Source organism: Eutrigla gurnardus (genome assembly GCF_963514095.1).
Source record: "Eutrigla gurnardus genome assembly, chromosome: 3".
Taxonomy (NCBI): domain Eukaryota; kingdom Metazoa; phylum Chordata; class Actinopteri; order Perciformes; family Triglidae; genus Eutrigla; species Eutrigla gurnardus.
In genome coordinates, this window is record NC_139917.1 from 1473749 (window position 1) to 1496282 (window position 22534).

At 42.6% G+C, this 22534-nt stretch overlaps 2 protein-coding genes across 2 annotated transcripts in view; both read right to left on the reverse strand.

The window, feature by feature from the left end:
- LOC311010476 (uncharacterized protein) overlaps positions 1 to 22534 on the reverse strand; it is a 126665-nt gene that overhangs the window by 13242 nt on the left and 90889 nt on the right. The gene's annotated exons all lie outside the window — the stretch shown is intronic.
- Positions 5850 to 22534, reverse strand: part of gpm6ab (glycoprotein M6Ab) — a 41178-nt gene continuing 24493 nt past the window's right edge. Inside the window, exons 2-7 of the mRNA XM_084004996.1 lie at positions 20302 to 20494; positions 19597 to 19753; positions 19062 to 19215; positions 8546 to 8622; positions 8399 to 8464; positions 5850 to 6086 (exon numbers count right to left, since the gene is read on the reverse strand). Of these exons, the coding sequence (XP_083861122.1) occupies positions 5934 to 6086; positions 8399 to 8464; positions 8546 to 8622; positions 19062 to 19215; positions 19597 to 19753; positions 20302 to 20494 (800 nt within the window). The 3' untranslated portion in view covers positions 5850 to 5933. The remainder of the gene's footprint in view (positions 6087 to 8398; positions 8465 to 8545; positions 8623 to 19061; positions 19216 to 19596; positions 19754 to 20301; positions 20495 to 22534) is intronic.

Sequence of the window (22534 nt, forward strand, 5' to 3'; positions counted from 1 at the left end):
ATATGTCTGCATTAATGTGCAATGTAAATAATGCTCTCACAAGGGATTGTGGGTCGGCGTGAGCTCCTTTCCTTTCATAACGGAAGGTCATTTATTCCATTAGGAACTTTCCTAAGGTCACAGGTCACATGACCTCACTTCTGTCACATTCTTGTGATATCCCAGAAATAGCTTGAGCAAACACAAACACACAACATTGGATGCAGACAGTAGGAAACATTTACCTTGTTGATTATTTGTTATCATGAATACCTTCCTGTGTGAAAATGATTTGGACAACAACAAAAGCGCTAAATTGTGAGCTGAAGATGGAAACTCAAAACAATTACCTTATTAACAAGTACACAAGTGTAGTATTTCATTTTATTTATATATGCAAGCAAGTATATGTCTTTACAAATAAAAAAGCCACTGTCTGCCCAAGCTGTTGGCACAGATATGTACAAAAATGGAGGAGTGAATCAGGTCAGCCTGCTACAAATCAACCAGAGTGACGTACAAAGTCTACAATCTATGGTGAAGCAGAAAGAAAATCTACTCCCAACGTCCAAAATGTCCAACCTGACAAAATGAATGGATCTGAAACATATGATTATCAGTGTGAGGTCACAGACTGACATCATCAGCTATAGATCTGTGTGCTCAGCTCGTGTTGATACACATATTCATCTTTACAAGGAGATGGGGGTTAGAGAGCACACGAGGAGACGTAAAGAAAGGAGAGAGCAGCTCACATCATCTTACTGATTACAACAGCAGCCGGATCTTCTTATGGTTAACTATCAGATTTGTCTTCATTTCGGCACCGCCTGCCAAAGATGACCCAATATGACATTTTCTCTCATATTCTCACATGTATTTAAGGCCCATGTGTACATCCAATTCAAGAGGAATCTATTATCTGCTAGTGTTTCTAGGTTTTCAAGCGTGATTGTGCACAGCTAAATATGATTTGGCAGCAACCTGAAATGTTGGAGTGTGAGCTGGGCAGACTGTGCTTGTTGCTAGGTAACATGGAGCCTTACTTATCAACCAACGACACACAGGAAATCAGACGTGGGTCACTTTTGAGTTCAAATATGGTAAAAGAATAACAAGAGAAGAAACGTGAATTGGACATCCAAAGCTGAGTTGTGATTAAAGGAAGAGGATGTGAGCAGAGGTGGGTGCAGGATAACGGGGGGCCAGGGCGAGTATCAGGATAAGCCATAAAGAACACCATGATCATATCACTTAAGACTTGCAGTCATAGATTCATGCAATTGTAGGCTAGAAATTTCTGTCGTGGATTTCTTGTTTACGACTCGATTTTGCCAGACTGCTACGATATAGATTTGCTTTGGTGGTAAACAACTGAGCAAGCGAGCTAGCTTAGCAACACCATTAGCAAGAGGAACCGCAATACTGCACACGAAAAAGTGGAAAACAGAAACAGCAGAACAGCGGCAGTGTAAATGAGGACTTTTTTTGTATTGTTTTAATCATTGAAATGATGACCACTGAATGCATAACCATGCCACAAACAACAACTAGATTCACTGTCTTTTTTTTCTTCTTTTTTTTACCAAGTATAACATTACTCTACATGAATTATTATGAATTCATTTGTTTTCATCAAATTTGTGTTATTTCTTCAGATTATAATCAATGCTGTAAGACTATACACTGATCCCACAATGGGGAGAGAGAGAGAGAGAGAGAGAGAGAGAGAGAGAGACAGACAGACAGACAGACAGACAGACAGACAGACAGAGAGAGAGAGAGAGAGAGAGAGAGAGAGAGAGAGAGAGAGAGAGAGAGAGCGCTCACAACGGTCAATAAGTGCACAAATAACATTTTTTTTAATTTATCTGAAGTTAAAAACACTGACAAGACATCCATTGTCAGGCAATGAAATGATAGAATACTGTTACTGTAAAACTAGACCCTTAAAAATACTGACTGTATGCAATCGAGATACACCTGAACAGGAGACGAGTCTGGTGGAGTCGACCTTCATTGACACTGGTGGTACTTTTTTTGTGGGGGTGGAATTTTGTCAAACTCAGCTGCTTTTACACACAAAGAACCAGGTCTGACCAGGTTTTACCAGAAGGATCCTGGAAGGAATAATATTCCACATGGTTTGGGAGAAAACTATAGACAAGCACAAACTAGTGCCTGTATAGACACATTTCAGGTTCCTACTACATGTTTACATGCTTTGATTTATTTTCCCATCAGGCTGTGCTGCAGCTTCTTCTTAGCCTCTCTCTGAAACGCTCTGTTTGAGCTCCTGCCGCTCCCTCCCAAAAAGCCTAGTCTGTTCTGATTGGTCAACCGCTTATTGTGTGTTTGTCAGAAACAGGAGTTGTTCTGCTGAGGAATTGTGATAAAAATGAATTCTCCATGATCAGCTTCACTCTGACTAGCTTTGCTAGAGGGCGGGACAAACAAGGACAGATATTATGCAAATGTCTTACTTGGTGACATCACTTTACGGAAGAAATGATTTAAATTGAGGCAGTTCAGGAGCAGTGTTTCTGTGGGCATGGGCTTTATGCTTTGACAGTCTGGAGACCTTTAACATGCACAACGATATATAACAAACACACTAATGGAAAGAGGAAGGAGGAGGAAAGCATTATAGGTCCTCTCTAAAGGGAGAAGGAGTTGACTTTTGGGGTTTGTAAACATTCTGATTTGCTCGTTTGTTAACATGAAAAAAAGCCACACATTTCATCAGAGGTGCCTTCTTTACAGGTGTTTTCATGTTTCACCTCTTTTACTGCAAAAAACAACCTTTTCCAAAGTACATCATTACGTTGAGGTACTGAGCCAACACATCCACCACCATGTGAAAATCATCTTTTGTGATTTGTGTTTTTATACAACAGACTTAGCTTTCCACTTTTGGATAAGTGTTGGCCTTCATGTGTGTAAAAGCAGCTGTTAGGGACGTGAGGCTACACCTCCTCCAGACTCTGTAACCAAAAGGAAATCATTCTTCCGGCTGCTCACCTCAACTGTTTCACATATATGTATATATATTTACAGTTAATGTCGGTACAGTGCTTAATACTGCCCACAAAAAGGAATAAGAAAAAAAAGACATTCACTTTTTTTTCCCAACTAAATGATTTCACATTTAAAGTTAAATTTAAAGTCTCAGAGATTAAAAATTGATAATAAAATAGTGAAATATTACCGGTGACAAGAAAAAGTTGACAATGAACAATGAATCACAGCTCGGTGGAGGAAAGTGTGTGTGTGTGTGTGTGTGTGTGTGTGTGTGTGTGTGTGTGTTTGTCATCAAATCAAACCCATCAATTACTTATGATATCGCCACCATCATCATCATCACATCTTCATCACCACCACCATCATCATCATCATCATCATCACATCTTCATCATCACCACCACCATCATCATCATCACCACCGCCACCATCATCACCATTTTCTTCATCATCATGCTGAGGATAAGCTGAATTCCCTGTCCGTCTCCCTTCGCTGGCTGATTCCCTCTCATTCTAGCGGCCGGCTCAACATCACTGAACAGAAAACACAAACAGCCCTGCTTCCTGGTGCCTAGCTCAAGTTTTTCCCTCACATATCTAACTTTTGGTATTTGAACTAAAACAATTATCACTGGCCTCTTTAAAAAGTAACAGCAATTAATAGATTCAAACTGGAATCAAAAATCAATCAAGTTGTTCAATCTGGATCAGAACAACTATATTTAAACTGAAATTTCGAATTTTAAGAACAAATTCAAGCAGGTTACTAAAAGTTACATCCCAGCAAGTTTAGTTCTGAGTATTCAGCATCCAGTATAGTACAAAAGTACATGAGGACATAACTGAGACATCGTATATGAACTAGGAACAGCCTTAAAATGACAAACCTACCCAGTAAATCAAATCATTACTGCAGTAAACCAGGAGCTTATTAGCTGGGACTTCATTCATCTTGGTCTTCATTCCTAATTACACGGCTGGAATATCACTGATGTTGAGCTTGAGCTTCTCTTTCCGTTCCTTTGGTACCTCCGGACCTTTTTCTTTTTTTATGAATCTGTCAGCTTACGTCACTCCATCCCAACTTTTCAAACACCTAATGAACTCTTCATAGAAGGGACATGAATCCCCGTCTTGGACATCAGAGCTCTTTACCTCCATTCCTGCACAACCAACACGCCACCCAGAATTCAAAGTAATCCTCTGGTCACGTCACCTATAAGTGTCAGAGAGGTTCAACTCAAAAATAAGCACTCATTTTGGTATGGTATTTGGTATGTGTATTGGGTGTTTGTGTGTATTGTATGAGTGCAGAAGCACTGAGACACAGACTCATTACATGAAAATGTGAATGTGATATTTCCCCCACCGACCCCACACGCTGGCCCCATTTCACAATCCACAATGCTAAAATGAAACAGAAATAATACTGATAAAAAAAATGTGGCAGAAATTCCAAAAAGTGAGAAAAAACATTATTCATCAGACCGATGAGAACATGCCACACGTTAAAACGGCTTTGTGCTGCTAAGATGTGCTGTTTGTGAGGACAAATCACCAGTTTACACTAACTGGGGGTGAACGGGACGGACACAAACCCGTTTCATTAGATGTTTCACATCAGCTCTTTGATCATAAGTGCTTTTACGCCCAAAGTACAAGTGACAAATCGAGCAACGTTTGGTTGGGGACTTTGTAAAATACGTTTTTTCCCACCAATCCACATATTGTTTCATTATTACTATTATTATGACAATGAGCCATTACGTTGGCATTAGGTATGTGGAACAGCTAATGAAACTGGGCTCAAGATGAAGAGGTCACATCGTAGAGAAAGAGGATGGAAAAGAGACCAGAGTAGGAAGGAAAAGTTATCAAAGCTACCCATCTGTACCCGGGAGGAACACATTTCCTTGGCAACCATGTAAGGACACAGCACAGCATGACGCCACCATGTACAACCCGACCATTCAGCCGCTGAGTGTGTGTGTGCGCAGGTGTGCGTGTGTGCATGTGTGCGTGTTTGCGTGTGTGTGTGTGCATGTGTGTGTGTATTTGCGTGTGTGCATGTGTGTGTGTGTGCGTGTATGCGTGTGCTTGTGTGTGTGTGCGTGTATGCACGTGTGTGTGTGTGTTGCACGTATTGCGGCTGTTGGGGAGATACTGTGACATTGCCCTGCTGGACGGCCTCCACATTACAGGATGAGCTCCCAGACACCAAACTGTGGATTGTTGACTTCAGTGTGCCTCGCTAACAGCTCAGAGCAGCTGTGACTCGCTGTTTCATGGGATCCCTTTGATGCTACCCAGGAAAGAGCCGGCCTTTTCGGAAAATTTGACATTTTGAAAAGAAAAAACAGAGGTGGCCCAAACATAAGCAAACAAATTAGAGGTTTAAGGCCACAAACAAGCCAAGTAAAATATAACATTTCTTTGGGTTCTTCTCTTGTATGTTTCTTGTGCTATTTCATACATGCGCTGCTCCTTTTTGGTACTTTTTTAGTTTCTTTCTTTGTTTTTAGGCCAGTTTCAGTTGATTGTTTGCACATTCTATGCTAGGGCCCTGGTCCATTTAGTCCATTATAATTTCAGAATGGAATATCACAAAGTTGATGTTTACCATCAGCAGTACCACGTCCTCTGACGAGGGTGTGGTCACTGCTTGTCTTAACTTTAAGGTAAAGCTACTAAAGTGTTAGCATAGATCACCCGAGTCAATGATCCACTGCTTGGTGTCTTTCATCATTTTTAACTTATTTCTGCCTACTCATGTTTTCATTTGTGTCTCTGAATGTCTGTTTTTTTTTTTTTTTTTACTCATGTATGTGTATATGTGTTTCTGCTATCCTTTAGCCCGTGTCAGGCCCAGTGTGTTTGTGTTTGTGTGTGTGTGTGTGTGACAGGTACATTTGTTGTTTCTCCTAGCTGCTTGTTTATGTGTAGGCATTCAGACGTTCTTTGGAGCGTGTAGAGTGGATGTCATGCAGCTCCTGCTCCTCCTTCGACTTGATGTCTTCATACTTCTGCATCCGGCTGGCGTCCTTCAGATACCCCCAGTTAGCAGCGAGAGCCATCAGGAAATGGACCTGCAGGTGGTAGCATAAGTGTTTAATTCATAATAATAATAATAATAATAATAATAATAATAATAATAATAATAATAATAATACTTATTATTATTATTTTAATGTTGCCAACATGTTGGTTGACAATGAACGTATACCTTTTGTCATTCACATTAAAGGAAAAGTTCAGAATTTTGGACATAGGTCCTCATTTCCAACTTACCCGAGGTGATATAGGTCGGTGGAGACCGTTTTCAGCACAATTGGTCCAGTCCTTATATTTGCACAAGTCACCGTTGCTAACTGGTGTTGAGCTAGCGCACGTCAACGGTAACATCCAGCCTGTCACTAAAAACAGCTTTAACTGCTCCGCAGAACACCCGAGACAAATGTATTATAACGTCGGACTATCGATGTACATGTCAGTGTTGGTAGAATCATTTTAGAAATTAAACCAACCTTGCATTTTCAATGATAAAACATTTTGAGGGACTAGTTTCTCAGCAGCAGCGGAATTTTACTTTGCGTGTTAGTAGTAGTGCGTAAAAACGAAACCTAAGCGCCCTACAGTCGTGACAGCTAGTACTCGTAGCAGCGTTAAAAACATTTTTTAAATTATTCTACCAACACTGACATGTACATCGATAGTCCGACGTTATAATACATTTGTCTCGGGTGTTCTGCGGAGCAGTTAAAGCTGTTTTTAGTGACAGGCTGGATGTTACCGTTGACGTGCGCTAGCTCAACACCAGTTAGCAACGGTGACTTGTGCAAATATAAGGACTGGACCAATTGTGCTGAAAACGGTCTCCACCGACCTATATCACCTCGGGTAAGTTGGAAATGAGGACCTATGTCCAAAATTCCGAACTTTTCCTTTAACAGTTTGTTAATGTGAATGACAACTGTACATTATGAACTGTCATTTTAACAAAACTGAATCTTTACATTATAAATAATTTTACATAGAGTTAAGAAATTAGCTGCAGTTATTGGCAGAAACATAGTTGGTCTACTGATTATGATATGAGGTATTTATTCACACAAAGTATCGAAACAACTATTGTATCAAATTTAGTATTACTATCATTATCGGCCATTTTGAAATGACACCCAGACCTGGGGTGCAGTCGAATAGTCCTATTTGCTTAGGAAGGTTCCTAACTGAAAAAGTGACCCGGAAGTAAACAAGTGGCCGCCATGATAAGAGCTGTTTGGATTCTCTAAATGCAAAGGAAAGGAGCTCCAATGCTTCCTTTCAGAGCTCCTTTAGCATAGGATGCAACAGACCTTCTTATGCGAAAGGTAAGGAGATTACGCCGACCCACAATTCTTTGCGAGAGCAACATTTAAAGTGCCGCACACCTCGGCCGTTCATGAAAACAAACTATATGCGCATTTACATATTTACACATTTACATATCATATCATATCATATATGCATATGATGTATGATAGACTCTAACGTTGACATCCCCGCAGGAGAAACCCTACCTTACTGACTGCCACAAACTGGAAATGCATCTGATTCATACATGTAGTCAAATTACATATGAGAGGCCCCTTGTTCTGCTGAGGTTCTTTAGTGTTTATAATACTGTATTTATCTGGCCTTGGAGAATGTTTTCTGGGACAGATGTCTGTGATTCTGAGAAAGAATAAGCAGTTACAGGAAATGAATGGATGTGTGCTTATGCTCTGCTCTTCTCTCTACTGGAGTGCAGGAGCGAGATAATGTGAGTAAATATCTGCTGAATGCAAAGAGAAGTGATCCTCTCCACACCTTTGATGTGTGAACAGCTTGCTGACATAGCGTCTGTATGACTGCACAAGCGTAGATTCACTCCTCTTACAATCCCGTGGTCACCCGTTGGTTTCTGGACTACAGTTTTGAATCCGCGTTTTCTGCATTTTGGCTGTTGCTTTGCTTTGATTTTTGCAACCAATATTATACCATATTTGGATATTTGGAATGAAAATCCTGCTGTATAGAAGACTTGAAACTAGACATTGAGACCATAAACTCATGTTACAATGTTTACTGAGATAATACATCAAGTGAGAAGTAGGACAATTTTCTCATAGACTTCCATGCAACAAGACTTCTTTTTTTAACCAGAGGATGGCCAGTAGAGAAAATGCAAGTTTAAGGCAGTTCGGCATTGGCATAATTTTTCAGAACCGGAGGTTGCCGCCTGGTCTAGAGCATAGTTCCATTGACCTCTGTGTCCATTTTTATTTCTATTCTAAATCAAACACTCAGGTTGGAGGTCAAACCAATCAGTGCTAATTAGTGCTCAAAGCCTGTCAGATGTGAGAATAATGGTCCTCACCATAGCAATGACAGCAGCTCCTGCTCCTGCCAGTGTGCACACGAACAGATGGAAGGTCAAGTCCAGCTGCAACACAAAATACCAGTCAGTTTTTTATATGTTTGCTTCAGATTTCTTCAAACTTCTCTCCTCTCCTCTTCTTCTTACCTCATTGGATTCACACATCTTGAAGAACTTCTCAGATCCCGTACACACCTTCCTCTCCTCAGAAATGGTCACCGCTCCTGAAAATATATTAGAAACAGAAACATGTTTTGTCAGAATGCTGATGAATGAACTGAGGAATGTCTGGATATGACTTTTCTGCAGCTCTGAAAGAGTATCCATCTTTAAATAATTCAAATGGACTGAGTCTGAATATTTCACCAGTAGTCTGTTGCTGGTGGGGATGCAGTCACACTGAAGTGAAAGCTATGTTCAATCCATGTCATCATGAACTGGCAGTAATATTTAACGTAAGGTTTTTAATTATTCCCAATGAGAACTATTTGTTGGGGAACTAGCAGGAGCAGATTCGGTTATGAATAGATAATTATCAATATCAATAGAATTATTGATATGAATAGGATTATTAATATAATTCATAAAATCGGGGCACCACCGTGAAATCAGGGAAAAGAACCTGTACTCAGTCTAATTATAAAGGGGGGGGGGCGTGTTCCAAGATGGCGGCTGTGGGTGTCGACCAGTCAGCCATGTGGAGTGGGGGTGTTCTTTGTGGGAGGCCCTGTGGTCCTGCCTGGAGAACAGGTTTCTATATACGTGTATCATTTATTTATTTATTTGTTTATTTCGGGCATGTCCGTTAAATCATCATCACACATCTTTGTTCACATAGTAAAATACACATGGCCGAAAGGGAAAGCGGGAGAAGCCAAGGCTTATCTAGTCCCGCCCCCATTACCAACAGGAAAATAATCTACATCATAATCTTTTCTTATCATTTGCATTTTTCACTTGACATAACATTTTCTTTTACTTGTGACATTTGACATAATATGTTACAGCAGTAGGTGGTACAGAGAGCTGAAGTCCAGTGCATACAGATTACGTGTGTGTCCGCACATGTGTCCATATTTGTTCATCACGAGTGAACAGCAGTCTCAACATGTAACAAAGTCTGAAGGGGGTCCAATCGACAGAGAACAAAAAAAAAGTCCAGTGTAGCTATTATTTGTTGGGATGGTGTGGGAGTCTTTTTTCCCGGTTTGAAATGACAGATTGAAAATGTATGTCAGGGGTGAAATGATTCCATCTAATACTTTCTTGATTAGCCTCATGTCCAGGTCGTCAGCATCAGTAGAAGTTTTGGCTACGCATTTGTTGACCAGGTGTCTAATCTCTGTGTCCTTCACTGGTGTGAGAAACATTGAGCTGGGATTTCTGCAGGCGTTTATCAATGTTTTTGTGAGCCATGGTTTCTGCTCCTTATTCCGATTTGGGTGTCTCTTTTTCACAGGACAGTGTCTGTCGTACAGTGTTTTAAATATTTGCAAAAAGGAATCATATGCATAATTTACATCTGTTTCATTGTAAACATTTTTCCAGTTTTGTATCCACATGTTGATTTGTAGTGAGTTCCACACTTCCCTGCTCAGCAATCCTTTCAGATATTCCCATCAGTCTTTCAGTCCGTGTAAGAACCGTTGAACTTTGCTGTGCTGTAGTTGTGGAATGTTTGTGAGCCATACCTTAGTTATCGTATTTCTCCAGCTCATCCTTACTCCTGATCTGGATTACTTTGACTTCTTCTGCTGATGCTCCCTTTGTTTTGATGTAGATCCTGCAGTTTGCCGTCCAGGTGTGTTGTATCTTGTTGTATCATTAGTATAGTACATGTAGTGCCGTTAGGAAAGTTGGATTAGTGAGCATGCAAACTGTCTGTTCAATATCACTAACAACTGAACTAAGGTTACACACTTAACTCAACAATACATCAAATAGAAAATCACTTTGAAACATTAATGTCATCACATGCAGTTTCTGTCCTAAGCTATGCCCAGATTGTTACCAGTCTTTGAAGAAGGGTTGCTTGTTCCTCTGAAGAAAGGTTGCTGTCTTCAGGTTCCTGGGAAGGAAAGTTGCTGTCCTTGGAGTTGTGGATGGAGGAATTTCTAGGGAGATGCATCTCGACTAGGAATTCTTGTCTTTGTTGCAGAAGCAGGCTCCAACAGCCACCTTGTTGGCGGTTTTGAGGGCGCTGCTTGGGGACTTGAGACCTGTGGTCCAAATCCCAGGAGGAAGAGGAGACCTGAGTTCAGGTCGACATCTCAGTAGAAAGAGTAGACCTGTGGTCAGGTCGACATCTCAGTAGAAAGAGGAGACCTGTGTTCAGGTCGACATCTCAGTAGAAAGAGGAGACCTGTGTTCAGGTCGACATCTCAGTAGAAAGAGGAGACCTGTGTTCAGGTCGACATCTCAGTAGAAAGAGAGGAGACCTGTGTTCAGGTCGACATCTCAGTAAAAAGAGGAGATCTGTGTTCAGGTCGACATCTCAGTAGAAAGAGAGGAGAACTGTGTTCAGGTCGACATCTCGGTAGAAAGAGAGGAGACCTGTGTTCAGGTCGACATCTCGGTAGAAAGAGGAGACCTGTGTTCAGGTCGACATCTCAGTAGAAAGAGGAGACCTGTGTTCAGGTCGACATCTCAGTAGAAGGAGGAGACCTCTGTTCAGGTCGACATCTCAGTAGAAGGAGGAGACCTCTGTTCAGGCCAACATCTCAGTAGAAAGATACCCCTTTTCCACCAATGCAAACCTAGTTCAAGAACCGGGCCGGTGCCCGTGCTGGTTCGCAGTTGGTTCAACTTGCGAACCTTCTGAGAACCTGTTTGCCTTTCCACCGGCTAGAGAGCCCAGAGAGCCACGTCATTACGTCACTGTATACGTCTGAGGTTTCCCCGCAGCGCAATTTCAAGCATAGCAGACATGTCTCTTTAGAAAAAGTGTTTATTTTGGCAAATAATACAATAACAATAAAATACACAAAATACTAAAATCACAATTTTTTTTTAAAGTGTAGAACAGTGTGTGATCAATAGATCAGAGTGTTTGATGTTTAGTCATCTGCAGGTTGGACCTACGTTCAATATCGCCGATGTCCGACAGCTCTACAAACACAAACCATAGAACAGCGGTTTAATCACAAACGTGTCCACGACCCTGTGAACACAGATGTTATGTTACGTTGGTAGTTGGTAACGTTTAGTGAGCAAACGGCAGTCAGAAAGTGGCATGCTAACGTTGTTGTTAGCAATATCACGCTAGCTGGCTAGCTAGCCGGTCAGCTTACATTACTCGAGGAAGCATAGCCACTATTTGCTGCTGTTACGAACGTAATCACTAAACATTATGTTCTTGGTAAACTAAACAGAAATGTGTCGTTGGTTTGCAACGAGGTGAAACAATTTAAAAATGAAACTTACCGGGAACAGTAACGTTAGTAAAACTCTGCAGCAGCGTATTTTCCCCCGTTGCTTCGAGCGTTAACCCCGCCCCCAGCCCCTAACGTAAGCAAGACCTTCTTCCGGGGCCGGTTCCAGCCCAGCAAGGAGTTGGGGCCGCTCCGGAACCAGTTTTCCTGGCCGAGAGCCGGCTCTTTGTCTGTGGAAACAGGAAGAACTGGTTCGCGATTTGGCACCGGCTCCGAACCAGCCCTCAAAATGCCTCGGTGGAAAAGGGCCAAGAGAGAGATCCAAACTTGGTCTGCTTGGTAGGAAGCAAAACCTCCACTGCAGTTGACCAATTAAAATGGAATCAGGAGTTCACAGGTACGTGACACTTTCAGTGACACAGACCTGCAGGCAGATGGGGGAGGGTGAAAGACCCCCTGTGGAGGTGCGTGGCTGTGTTTTCACACAGAAGACGCTCCAATCTGAATGTTCAGAAACAATTCAATCTGCATCCATGACTTGCTTTATAGACACAAAACCTGAGGTCCCAACATATTCTTTAGATAGAGTAATTACTTTGCTGACAGGAGGCCAATTTGCAGTTTGGACAGTAGAGGGCAGTGCTGCAAATCCGCTTGACTGTACAAATTGCCTCTTTGTGTGTGAATAATATATAATATAATACAGTGTGTATGTTGTTAATATCATGTATAAAAATGTACGACTATATATAAAATAAAGTATAGTATCTTCGGTCACTGATGTAACTAATAATGTCTTCTCTTTAAATCTTGATGTCAATTTAACTTGTGTATATCTAATAAGTTCCCACAAGGAAAATTCCATTATTTAAAAGCATAAGTGTTGAGAAAATTGAACAGCATTCTACAGTGTGGCATTACTGTGCTTGATTGTTGTTCTTGTCCAAAGTAGTACGCCCCTTTGTTTCCGTTTCCTTGGTGTCTTGATTTCCTCCTTGTTTGTGTGTTATTGTAGTGGGTTTAGCATTCCTCATAATGTCAGTTATCTCCTTGTGGTATCTATCTGCAGAACTAACCCTCCAGTTCCTGGTTTTCAGACACCTAATCCCAAACCAGCACCCTGCTCGACCCCCAGGCCTCCTCCCCACCACTAACCCCCGACTCACCTGCCGGCTTTGTCCACCTCCATCCTTCCCACAACCACTGCTCCCCTTGATGCAATATACCCTTTGTCTATTCACCACCATCTTAGCCTTCTGCTCCTGGGTTCTAAAACACCTTGTGTGCTGCAGTTAACCAGACCTACTCCACCCAAAATGTATAACCAAACGTCATACTTTATTATTTACTTTGCATTATGTCTACACTCTTTGTGATACTGGACTCAATTATTATTATTATTATTATTGTTATTGTTATTATTATTATTATTATTATTATTATTATTATTATTATTATTATTATTATTATTATCATCATCATCATTTGTTCTTAATAGGTTTCTAACTTCAGGGTTATTTTATCTGTGACATTTTTACACACAAGACATCCTCATGTCTTGTGTGTAACAAGACATGAGGAAAACAACAGGTTTTGACCTAAAACACATGTAAAATGACAAAGCCTGAATAGTGAGCGTTGAGGAAAGGGAAGAGCTATTGAATCACCTGCCCGCCTGCTTGATACCTGGGGCCTGTACTACGAAGCGAGTTCAACATACCCAGGGTATCTTTCAGAGATCCAGCCTAAGTAACCCTAACAAAGGCAGATAAGGAGATAAGCGGTCACACGAAGCTGGTTATCAACTCGTTAACTCAACCCAGGGTTTACCTGCCCAGCTATGAGCGCGTGCACATGAAAGAGGAATATTCCACAAATACCTAGACTAAGACATATGGTTTTAATCATGTTTCACATATTTAACATTAAATATAAGCGTCTATTTCAACAAAGAAATGTCCTTTTTTTAGAAAACTCCCATTCGCAAAAAATCTAAAGGACGGCAATTTTTCCAGAGTTGGTTCAGATTCCGGAAAAAGGCGGAGACATGGAGGAGAAACTCAGAGTATGTTGAAGAAAACCTGCCAGCCTGCAGGTCACGGAGTATGTTGCCATGGTAACTGACTCAGATTTATGCTGAACTTGTAAGGTCGCTCAAGTCTACTTTCCATGCATGGTAATTATGGTGATTAATACGATTTCTTGTTTAGTCTTTTGCCGTAATTTTAATTGCCATAATATGTTTGAACTATCAGGAGCCTATGGTCAGGGATTATAAATGGACACGGATCATTGTTATGGACTATTGTTATTATTATTATTATTATTATTATTACTATTATTATTTTCTGGTAATGTGATAAATGTGGGAGAGGGGAAAGGTCGCGAGAGTTGACGCGCGCGGCATTTTGGAGGACGTGGACGGCAGCATTGTCCAGTGGATCGCCTCAGGATATTAAACCGAAGCTGGAATATAATAGACCACTGGAGTACTGCATGCCCGGGATCCGGTTGCCAAACGGGCTGGGTGAGCTGTCATTAGCTGCGGTTATCAGGTTCTTCTGTCCCCTTAAAATTTGCGTTGTGCTTTTTCCTTTGAGTGTCATAGTTGAGGGAGATTGTTACAGATTGGTGGCCCGTAGTTTTTTGATATTGTTGTCTATGGACGCACCGGCTTGATCCGCTGCAAAAAATTAGTGAGATTTTTGATTTTTGGAAAACACAAGTCCCCTGTAAAAAATAGCCTCATTGAGTTTTTGTTTGGTTAAAACCGAAGGCGGTTAGTGTTTAAGTCAGTGTGTGACTGAGTACAAGTGTTACAAGGGAATTTCAAGTAATTTGAATAATTGTGGCCCAGTGAGAGGTCTCATTTTGTTCTTGTTGGATTCTGGTGAATTTTGGTGAATGGGGTGTGAGAGTTAGGTTGCATAGGTACCGCCTACCGCTCCGCAGTGCATTGTGTACCTTTCTTTTTTGTATTTAATACATACATATAACAATACATTGCATACATATTTCCTATTGACATAGTCATTCCATAAACAAAATGTCCATCGCAAGCCAGGATGGCGCAGTCAGTGATCATGCTGCAGAAGAAGACAGTTCAACTTCCCTTATAGATTTAATTCAGAACCCCATTCCTCCTGCTGAAGCCAACCCTCACCGCCACATCACCACTAGACTCAATCAAAGCGGCGTGGCCGAGTTAAGCAGCCTGCTTGAGTCCATGTATCTGGAGTCACCTCAGGAGGAACAGCAACCGGCTGAGGATTTTGAAGATGTTGAGGCGGCCTTATTTGCACAACAGCTACAAGACCAGCAGTTGAAGGTTGAGGTTTTGGAGCACCGTCTCGAGGAAGCGGTGGATAGCACACTGAACCGTGAAGAGGGTTTTAGAGTTGCAATAGATGCTATGGCTAAGGAGGCTAAAGAGTATATTGATGCAAGGCTGGAGAGATTTGAACAAGTGGTGGCAGCTTGTTTGGAGCGAAGGGATAAACGTTGGGGAGAAGATCTGGAAAAGACAATGAAGAAGAACAGAAACCGTCCTTCCTGGCACCCCGGCAGTTTCTCCACTCCGGCAGTGCTGCCTCATCCAAGTCGTCGTACATTCGAGGACGAGGCTGCCCTCTCATCTCTGCCTGCAGCCACAGCCAAACCCCCTATTAGAATGGAGTTTCCCCAGTTCGGTGAGTCGAGGGGTTCTACTGATGTCACAGATTTTATTGAGCAGTGCGAGAACTTACTCACTTTACGACCCCTGAGTGACGTGGAGCTCTTAGGCACACTTAATGCTGTTCTCAAAGGGCCGGCACGGAGTTGGTGGTTAGCTGCCCGTAGCAAGATAGCTAATTGATCAAAGTTTAAAAGTGCTTTCCTGGAAGCTTTCTTGCCCACTAACTACAAGTCTGAGATTGAGGACCAACTCCGCTCGAAAGTATAGTCACCCACTCAATGTCTGAGGGACTTCTCATATGATCACCGCGCACTCTGCCTGAAGTGGAGACCAGAGATGCCTGAGGAAGAGATTGTGCGGCGTATCCTCAGTGCATGCAATCCAAGGCTGGCTAGTGGCCAGGTGGGGTCTCTGATCGAAAAGGACTGGAGTAACTCTAAAGAGTATTGGAGTAGAATCCAACAGGCTAATCCAGCTGACAGTTCATCCAAAAAGTCAACCAAAAGACCTGAACATGGTCAAGGCCGGGGTCACGGTGGGGATGAAGCCGCTTTCTTGTGCGTTCCATCTCTTCTTGTGGTGCCAGTGGTGATCAGAGGCTCAAAGGGTGATGCTGTACTGGATTCAGAGTGCACCTACTCCCTGATGAGTAGCACCCTGTGGAACAACATAAAAAAGGCAGGTGAGACCCTGAGTTTGAGTGAGATCCCAAGGTTTATTATGGCCAATGGACAAGAGAGTAGAGCCATAGGGAAGACCACCTTGCTCCTCACGCTCCAAGATCCACACATCACCATCAGCATACATGTACTCCGGGATGACCAACTGTGCATGCCGTTACTGCTTGGCCTGAACTTCATGTGTGCGAGCCAGCTTGTCTTAAAGCCGCACTTGAGGAAATACATTCTACCAGGTGGTAAAGATTATAAGTTCTTACCAAAGGCTCGTGATGCTCCCAGTGGGGTCATGTAGAGCCTACAATCAACTTTTACATGGCTGAAATGGACAGAGGGCTGGTAGTTCCACTCATTGACTCCCAACCAGACGTCGTCAGACCACTGCTGCAGAAAGGTCTACAGTTTGGACAGAGTCCACCTGCGCCACCAAAGTTATCAGGCACAAGATACTGACGACAGACGAGTTGCCTGTACGAAGCATTTCTTTGTAGGAAACCATCATCAGGATTGGGACCGGTGGCTGCCTGAATTCCGGTTGGCTATCAACACGGCAGTACATGAGACCACTGGTGTAACGCCTGCCGTGTTAGCCCTGGGTCGCAACCTCAAGGGTCCACTAGAGCGTCTCATAGACAAGACTCCTGCACCAAGCACATCTACATACAACACGGTGCACTCACATACACAACTGATAAAGGAGGTTGAAAAACATGTAGGTGCGGCGAAAGCCAGACAAGCCAGGTACTACAATGCACAACGCAGAGATGTACACTTTGCAGTTGGGGATCTGGTCTGGATTCGGTCACACCCATTGTCTAAAGCCTCAGCCAAATTCTCTGCCAAGTTTGCACCCAGATGGTCAGGGCCTGTCAGGGTAGAGAAGAAATTTGGTCCTGTAAACTACCGTGTTCGTTGGTTGACTGATAAGATGAAGGTAAACAATGTAAATGTGGTTGACATGAAACCCTTCTATGGTCCCGATAAGCTGCTGGCTGGGGGGGGGGGGGGAATGTAAGGTCGCTCAAGTCTACTTTCCATGCATGGTGATTATGGTGATTAATATGATTTCTTGTTTAGTCTTTTGCCCTAATTTTAATTGCCATAATATGTTTGAACTATCAGGAGCCTATGGTCAGGGATCATAAATGGACACGGATCATTGTTATGGACTATTGTTATTATTATGATTATCATTATTTTCTGGTAATGTGATAAATGTGGGAGAGGGGAAAGGTCGCGAGAGGGGAAAGGTCGCGAGAGTTGACGCGCGCGGCAGGTGGAGACGACAGCGTTTTGGAGGACGTGGACAGCAGCATTGTCCAGTGAATCGCCTCAGGATATTAAACCGAAGCTGGAATATAATAGACCACTGGAGTACTGCATGCCCGGGATCCGGTTGCCAAACGGGCTGGGTGAGCTGGACGTGTCGCTCCTGTTTTTTGGGTTTGAGACTTGCGGCTCGCCACGTTTCCACCTGGCAAGGTAGTTTTGTTTTGTTACTTTCCTTTTGGGACTAATTCCTTCCTGGGCACTTTACGTTTGGACTTTTGGACATTTGAACTGTGGGGATTTTCGGGGTTATTGTGGGTTCATTGGCAAGTGTGTGATTGTAACGCAGTGTGTTTTTTTTTTCTTTTGTTTGGCGTATGCGTCCGGGTCGGACATAATTTAATTTATTCTCTGTCAATACATTATAAGGAATCTAACCTTCTGTGTGTTTTCGTTTCTTTATAATTTGCCCCGTCATTATCATAGGTGTAAGAGAGAGATTTATTGTTTAATTTGGGGAATTTTAAATTAGTTACGGCCAGCCGGTGGTGACCATTAGCTGCGGTTATCAGGTCCGCCCTTCCCCTTAAAATTTGCGTCTTTGAGTGTCATAGTTGAGGGAGATTGTTACAAACTCTCTTTGTGAAACCGAAAACCAGAGTTTCTCTCATCTCAGCGTTAACTAACTCAAGGTTTTCACTAAACCTGCTTTCTAAAACTAGCCCCTGGGATAGCCCAGCCACAACAGAGCCAGTTGTTGAGTACACAGGGCTTCTATTGTCTAATAAACAGCTAATTTTTTCTGTCATTAAACCACTCATCAAGTCCAGGTTGGTTTTTCTTATTTGATCCGAGATCGAGATCTGGGCTGCATTTTGGCACACTGTGAGCCTTCTACTGGTAATTTGGCAGTTGTGTAGCACACGCACAGGTTTTTTCCATTGTGTGCCAGTAAGTTGGTTGCACTGAGGGGGAGGAAAACACCCAGTGTGTGTTCTGTCAGCAATCAGGCGATGCTTGGGAAATATGATGGCCAGGATTATGAGAATCTGTATTTCTTCACTACGCTCTATTTCAGGAGCACAGAGAGGACCTGTGTTCAAAGATGCATCGACTAGAAACCCCAAAGCAGGGGTCTCAAACTTGCGGCCCACGGGCCAATTGCGGCCCCTGGAACGATATTTTGCTGCCCCCTACCTGAAATCAAAGCTTGGTGTTAGTGCGGCCCGCGACTTGTTGCCCTGTGCGTTTTGTATTTTTTAACACTTGTGGGCTACCAAAGCTCAGGCTTGTGACAACAACACAAATTAGCAACGTTGGTCACTTGTACCGTAATTTCGAGACTATTGAGCACACCTGCATATAAGCCGCACCCACAAACATTGGTCCCCCTTTTTTTGTGGAATACTTGATGTGGCCCAGCCTCACCCAGACTCTACCTCCAGCGGCCCACAGGTTAGTTGAGTTTGAGACCTCTGCCCCAAAGTGAGGATGGAGGATATAGATGCTGCTTTCAAAATGTGGGTGTGATCTGAGTGATATCGTCCAACACAGAGTGAGCAACACAGTATTATGATTCTGCTCAAAGGTCAAGCATATACAATTTTATCTCTCTCTTACTAGATGGACTCACTATTGATCCATCCATCTATTTCATGGATGGCACATACCAAACTGACGCAGGTCCAGGCAGAGGTTGGCTCCCTCCACCAAGCTGGTGTTCTGACACATGGACCAGATGTTGAAGTACATGAACACCGGCAGGCTGGTGAATGCTGTCACTCCGAGCCAAACCAAGAAGAACAGGTAGGCCAGGAACATCAGCTGCAACGCAGAAGCCAGACATAATGAGTGACAGACAAGGTGTGTTTAGCACATAGACTAGAGGTGCACGGAGTCATCTTCATATCACTCATTGGTTACGTCTCATATGTGGGATTGGGTCAGAATAAGTGTGTTTATGGTAGTGAAGGAACATGTTTTTTTATAAACAATGGACCTGGCACAGAAAAAGAAGATATATAATTGCTGACATTAGGGAAAATATGATAAAGTACAATATTAATAGCCTCATCCTTTCACTAGATAATCAGTTATTGCCAAACGTCTTGCTACAAGCACTCAATTTATCTAAAAGAGTAGCAGTATGAAATGTAAAAATGTTAGTGTATCACATTCAATCTGCTGGTTGCAAAGATGTCTTACGAATGCAGTCAGGCAGCGTCCGCAGGCACTGATCTTGAACTCCCCATACAGATCCCTGATGGCTCCGGTGGTGAAGAAACCTTCAACCAGCAGCAGCACTCCAAACAAAAAGAAGCCAGCTGCAAGTCCATAGATGATGTACTTCAGGATGTCAATGCTGTGAAGAGAGCACACGCCCACGGTGCCAGTAATGAATGACTATTTCTTTCTTCTTTCATGCTAGACTGCAAATTTGCAAATTTGCAGTGTAATTTGCAGACATAGTATTATACATATGTAATCACCATCAACAAGATAATGAGTGTAAACAGAGGATGAGTCTGGATCTGCAATGTTTCTGGGAATATCCATCTATTTATTATCATTGTTATTATTGCAATATTTCATTCAGGATCACAGAGACATTAAAAAACAGAAGCTGAATTCAAGTCTCCCGAGACTGCTCTTCCTCCATCTCCTTCTGCCATCTTTAAACATAACTATCTCTCTCTCTCTCTCTCTCTCTCTCTCTCTCTCTCTCTACATATATAGCATATATATACACATATATATATGGCCATCACTATAATTATATATAACATATTATATTATATATATATTATAACACAATGCTTGAGTTCTTTTTTATGTTCCTCCGTGTCCCGACGACGAGTACTAGAAATTCACAATTAAAAGTCAAAACATCATTTAAAGCGAGTCACTCACATTGTGAAGACGTCCAGTGTTTCTCCCGGGGCTCTGATGACCTCAAAGTAGTTCTGGAGGATGGTGACGGTGCCGCTCAAAGCCTCGTGGCCACACCCACAGAACAAGGCCACGCCCATGTAGAGGAGAATGGTGGCAATGAGGGAGGCCCAGGGCAGGCTGCCCACGCATCGCTCACAGCACTCTTTACAGCCTGAACCCACACAGAAGGACAGCATTTTAATTCAATATGGTGAAATCAACTTCAGAAGAGTTACGCAGCTTGAAAAAATCAAACAACCAACAACAAAACTGATCCTTCTGACAAAGTAGAGGAAGTGAGGTCAGCAGCAGCTGTCTGCCTCCACTCAGCTCCATGGAGGGAAAGTAAACATGTTCCGGACTGCGTCCAGGAGCTGCTTGTGAGTTCATGTATTTGTGTATTTGTCAAGTTCATGTGTTTGTGTATTTGTCAAGTTCATTAGTGCCATGCTCTAACAACTCAGCTCCAATGTAGTAAACACAGGGAAGATTAACGTTGGGACATATTTAAGTCTGATTTTCAGCTGCAATGCATCAATTGTACGATTGTCAATGATTATGATGATTCCAAATGAACGGGGGCAGGGTAGCATTTTGATTCATTTCCACATTGGGCCTGAGTGAGTGTTTTATTCGTCATTCTCTGATGACTGTTGACATTTTTGATGGATCAGTGTTTTGCAAACTTTACCATGCATGCGTTTGACATTTTGCTTGGTGTCAGTCACTAAAGATTTGTCATATTTCATGGTCTGAAGTCACACTGATGCACCATGTTGCTGAGATGAAAATATTTTGTGGAGAACTTTTGACAGAAAATCTACAAGAGTGTCCGCACAAAAAATGCATGAAAAAGTGTTGTGGAATGTAAATCCCTTGCCGTTCACTTTTACATTATAAAACCTGTTACACAGTGTGAATAAATAGCAAGGTCCCCCATTATACTGATTTTCCTCAATTTCACACAGCTGTCAGAGGTCCAAAAACTCTGGATTCGATATGCATTGCCCCAAACCCATCCATGGTCCTGAATTTCTGAAAGTTGCTCAAATGAGAACAGGCTGTTTCTGTGCCTACACCTTTAAATGCTAATGAGCTCCGTCTGTCATCGCCTACTTGGAGAGAGAGACGGAGAGGATGCCGCTTACGCTAGCGGTAGCATGCACCAATGTTTATGGTAGATGTATTGCTATGGCTCGCCTATGTGGCTCAGGTGAAGTTGCTGGGTCCCGTATGGTTGGGACAGATCCTTTTACCAGGGTCAGTGTCGAGGCAAAGCCAGCTTTGTACTGACCCTTTGTACTGAAGTTCGGCCTATGCAAATAACGACGGGAGCTGAATCTGAACAGCCTGTAGGAGGGCCATTATTTAGCTCAGTTTATCTCAGGAGGTAGAGCGTTTAGCTGGCAACTGCAAGATTGCTGGTTCGATCCCCGGCTCCTCATAGCTGAGTGCCTGGTGTCCCTGAGCAAGACACCTCACCCTAATTGCTCCTGACGAGCTGGCTGTCGCCCTGCGTGGTTCACTCCGCCGTCGGTGTGTGAATGGGTGAATGACAGTCATTCCTGTAAAGTGCTTTGGAGAAAAGCGCTATATAAATGAGGCCATTTACCATTTATTGTACCACTGGGGGGGGCTGCAGAGACCATGCAGGAGTCGCTTGTTTTCCTCATTCTGGGAGTTGACAGGCTCAAGGAGGACCAGTTTATAGGTGTAGGGACCAGAGGAAACCAGTTTTTTCTGAATGTGCTACCTTTAAATACTGCTGTCACCACTGTGAGATGTACCTCAATCTGTGGCAACTGCAACATCTTAGTCATAGTCAGCTGAGACAAGTCATTTTAGTTTCATCTCTGTGTCCAGTACAGAGTTGCATCCAGGATGCATGCATCTTAGTTTAGCTTGCTGCAGTTAAAACCAGATGACAAAGAAATAGTTCACAGAAGTTAAACTACTTGGTGTGCTGATTGACAGCTAAATGTCCTGGACGAGCCGTGTAGATGCAATGGTAAAGAACATGGGTAGAGGGATGGCTGCAATTCGATATTGTAGGACATACGTATTTACTAGGTTGCTTGATTAAACAATTAATGCAAGCCTTAGTCCTATCTCAGCTTGCTTACTGCACAGTCACATGGTCCAACACATCTGAAAATAATCTTAATAGGCTACAGGTAGCTCAAAACAAAGCTGCTCGTATAGTGCTCAACTG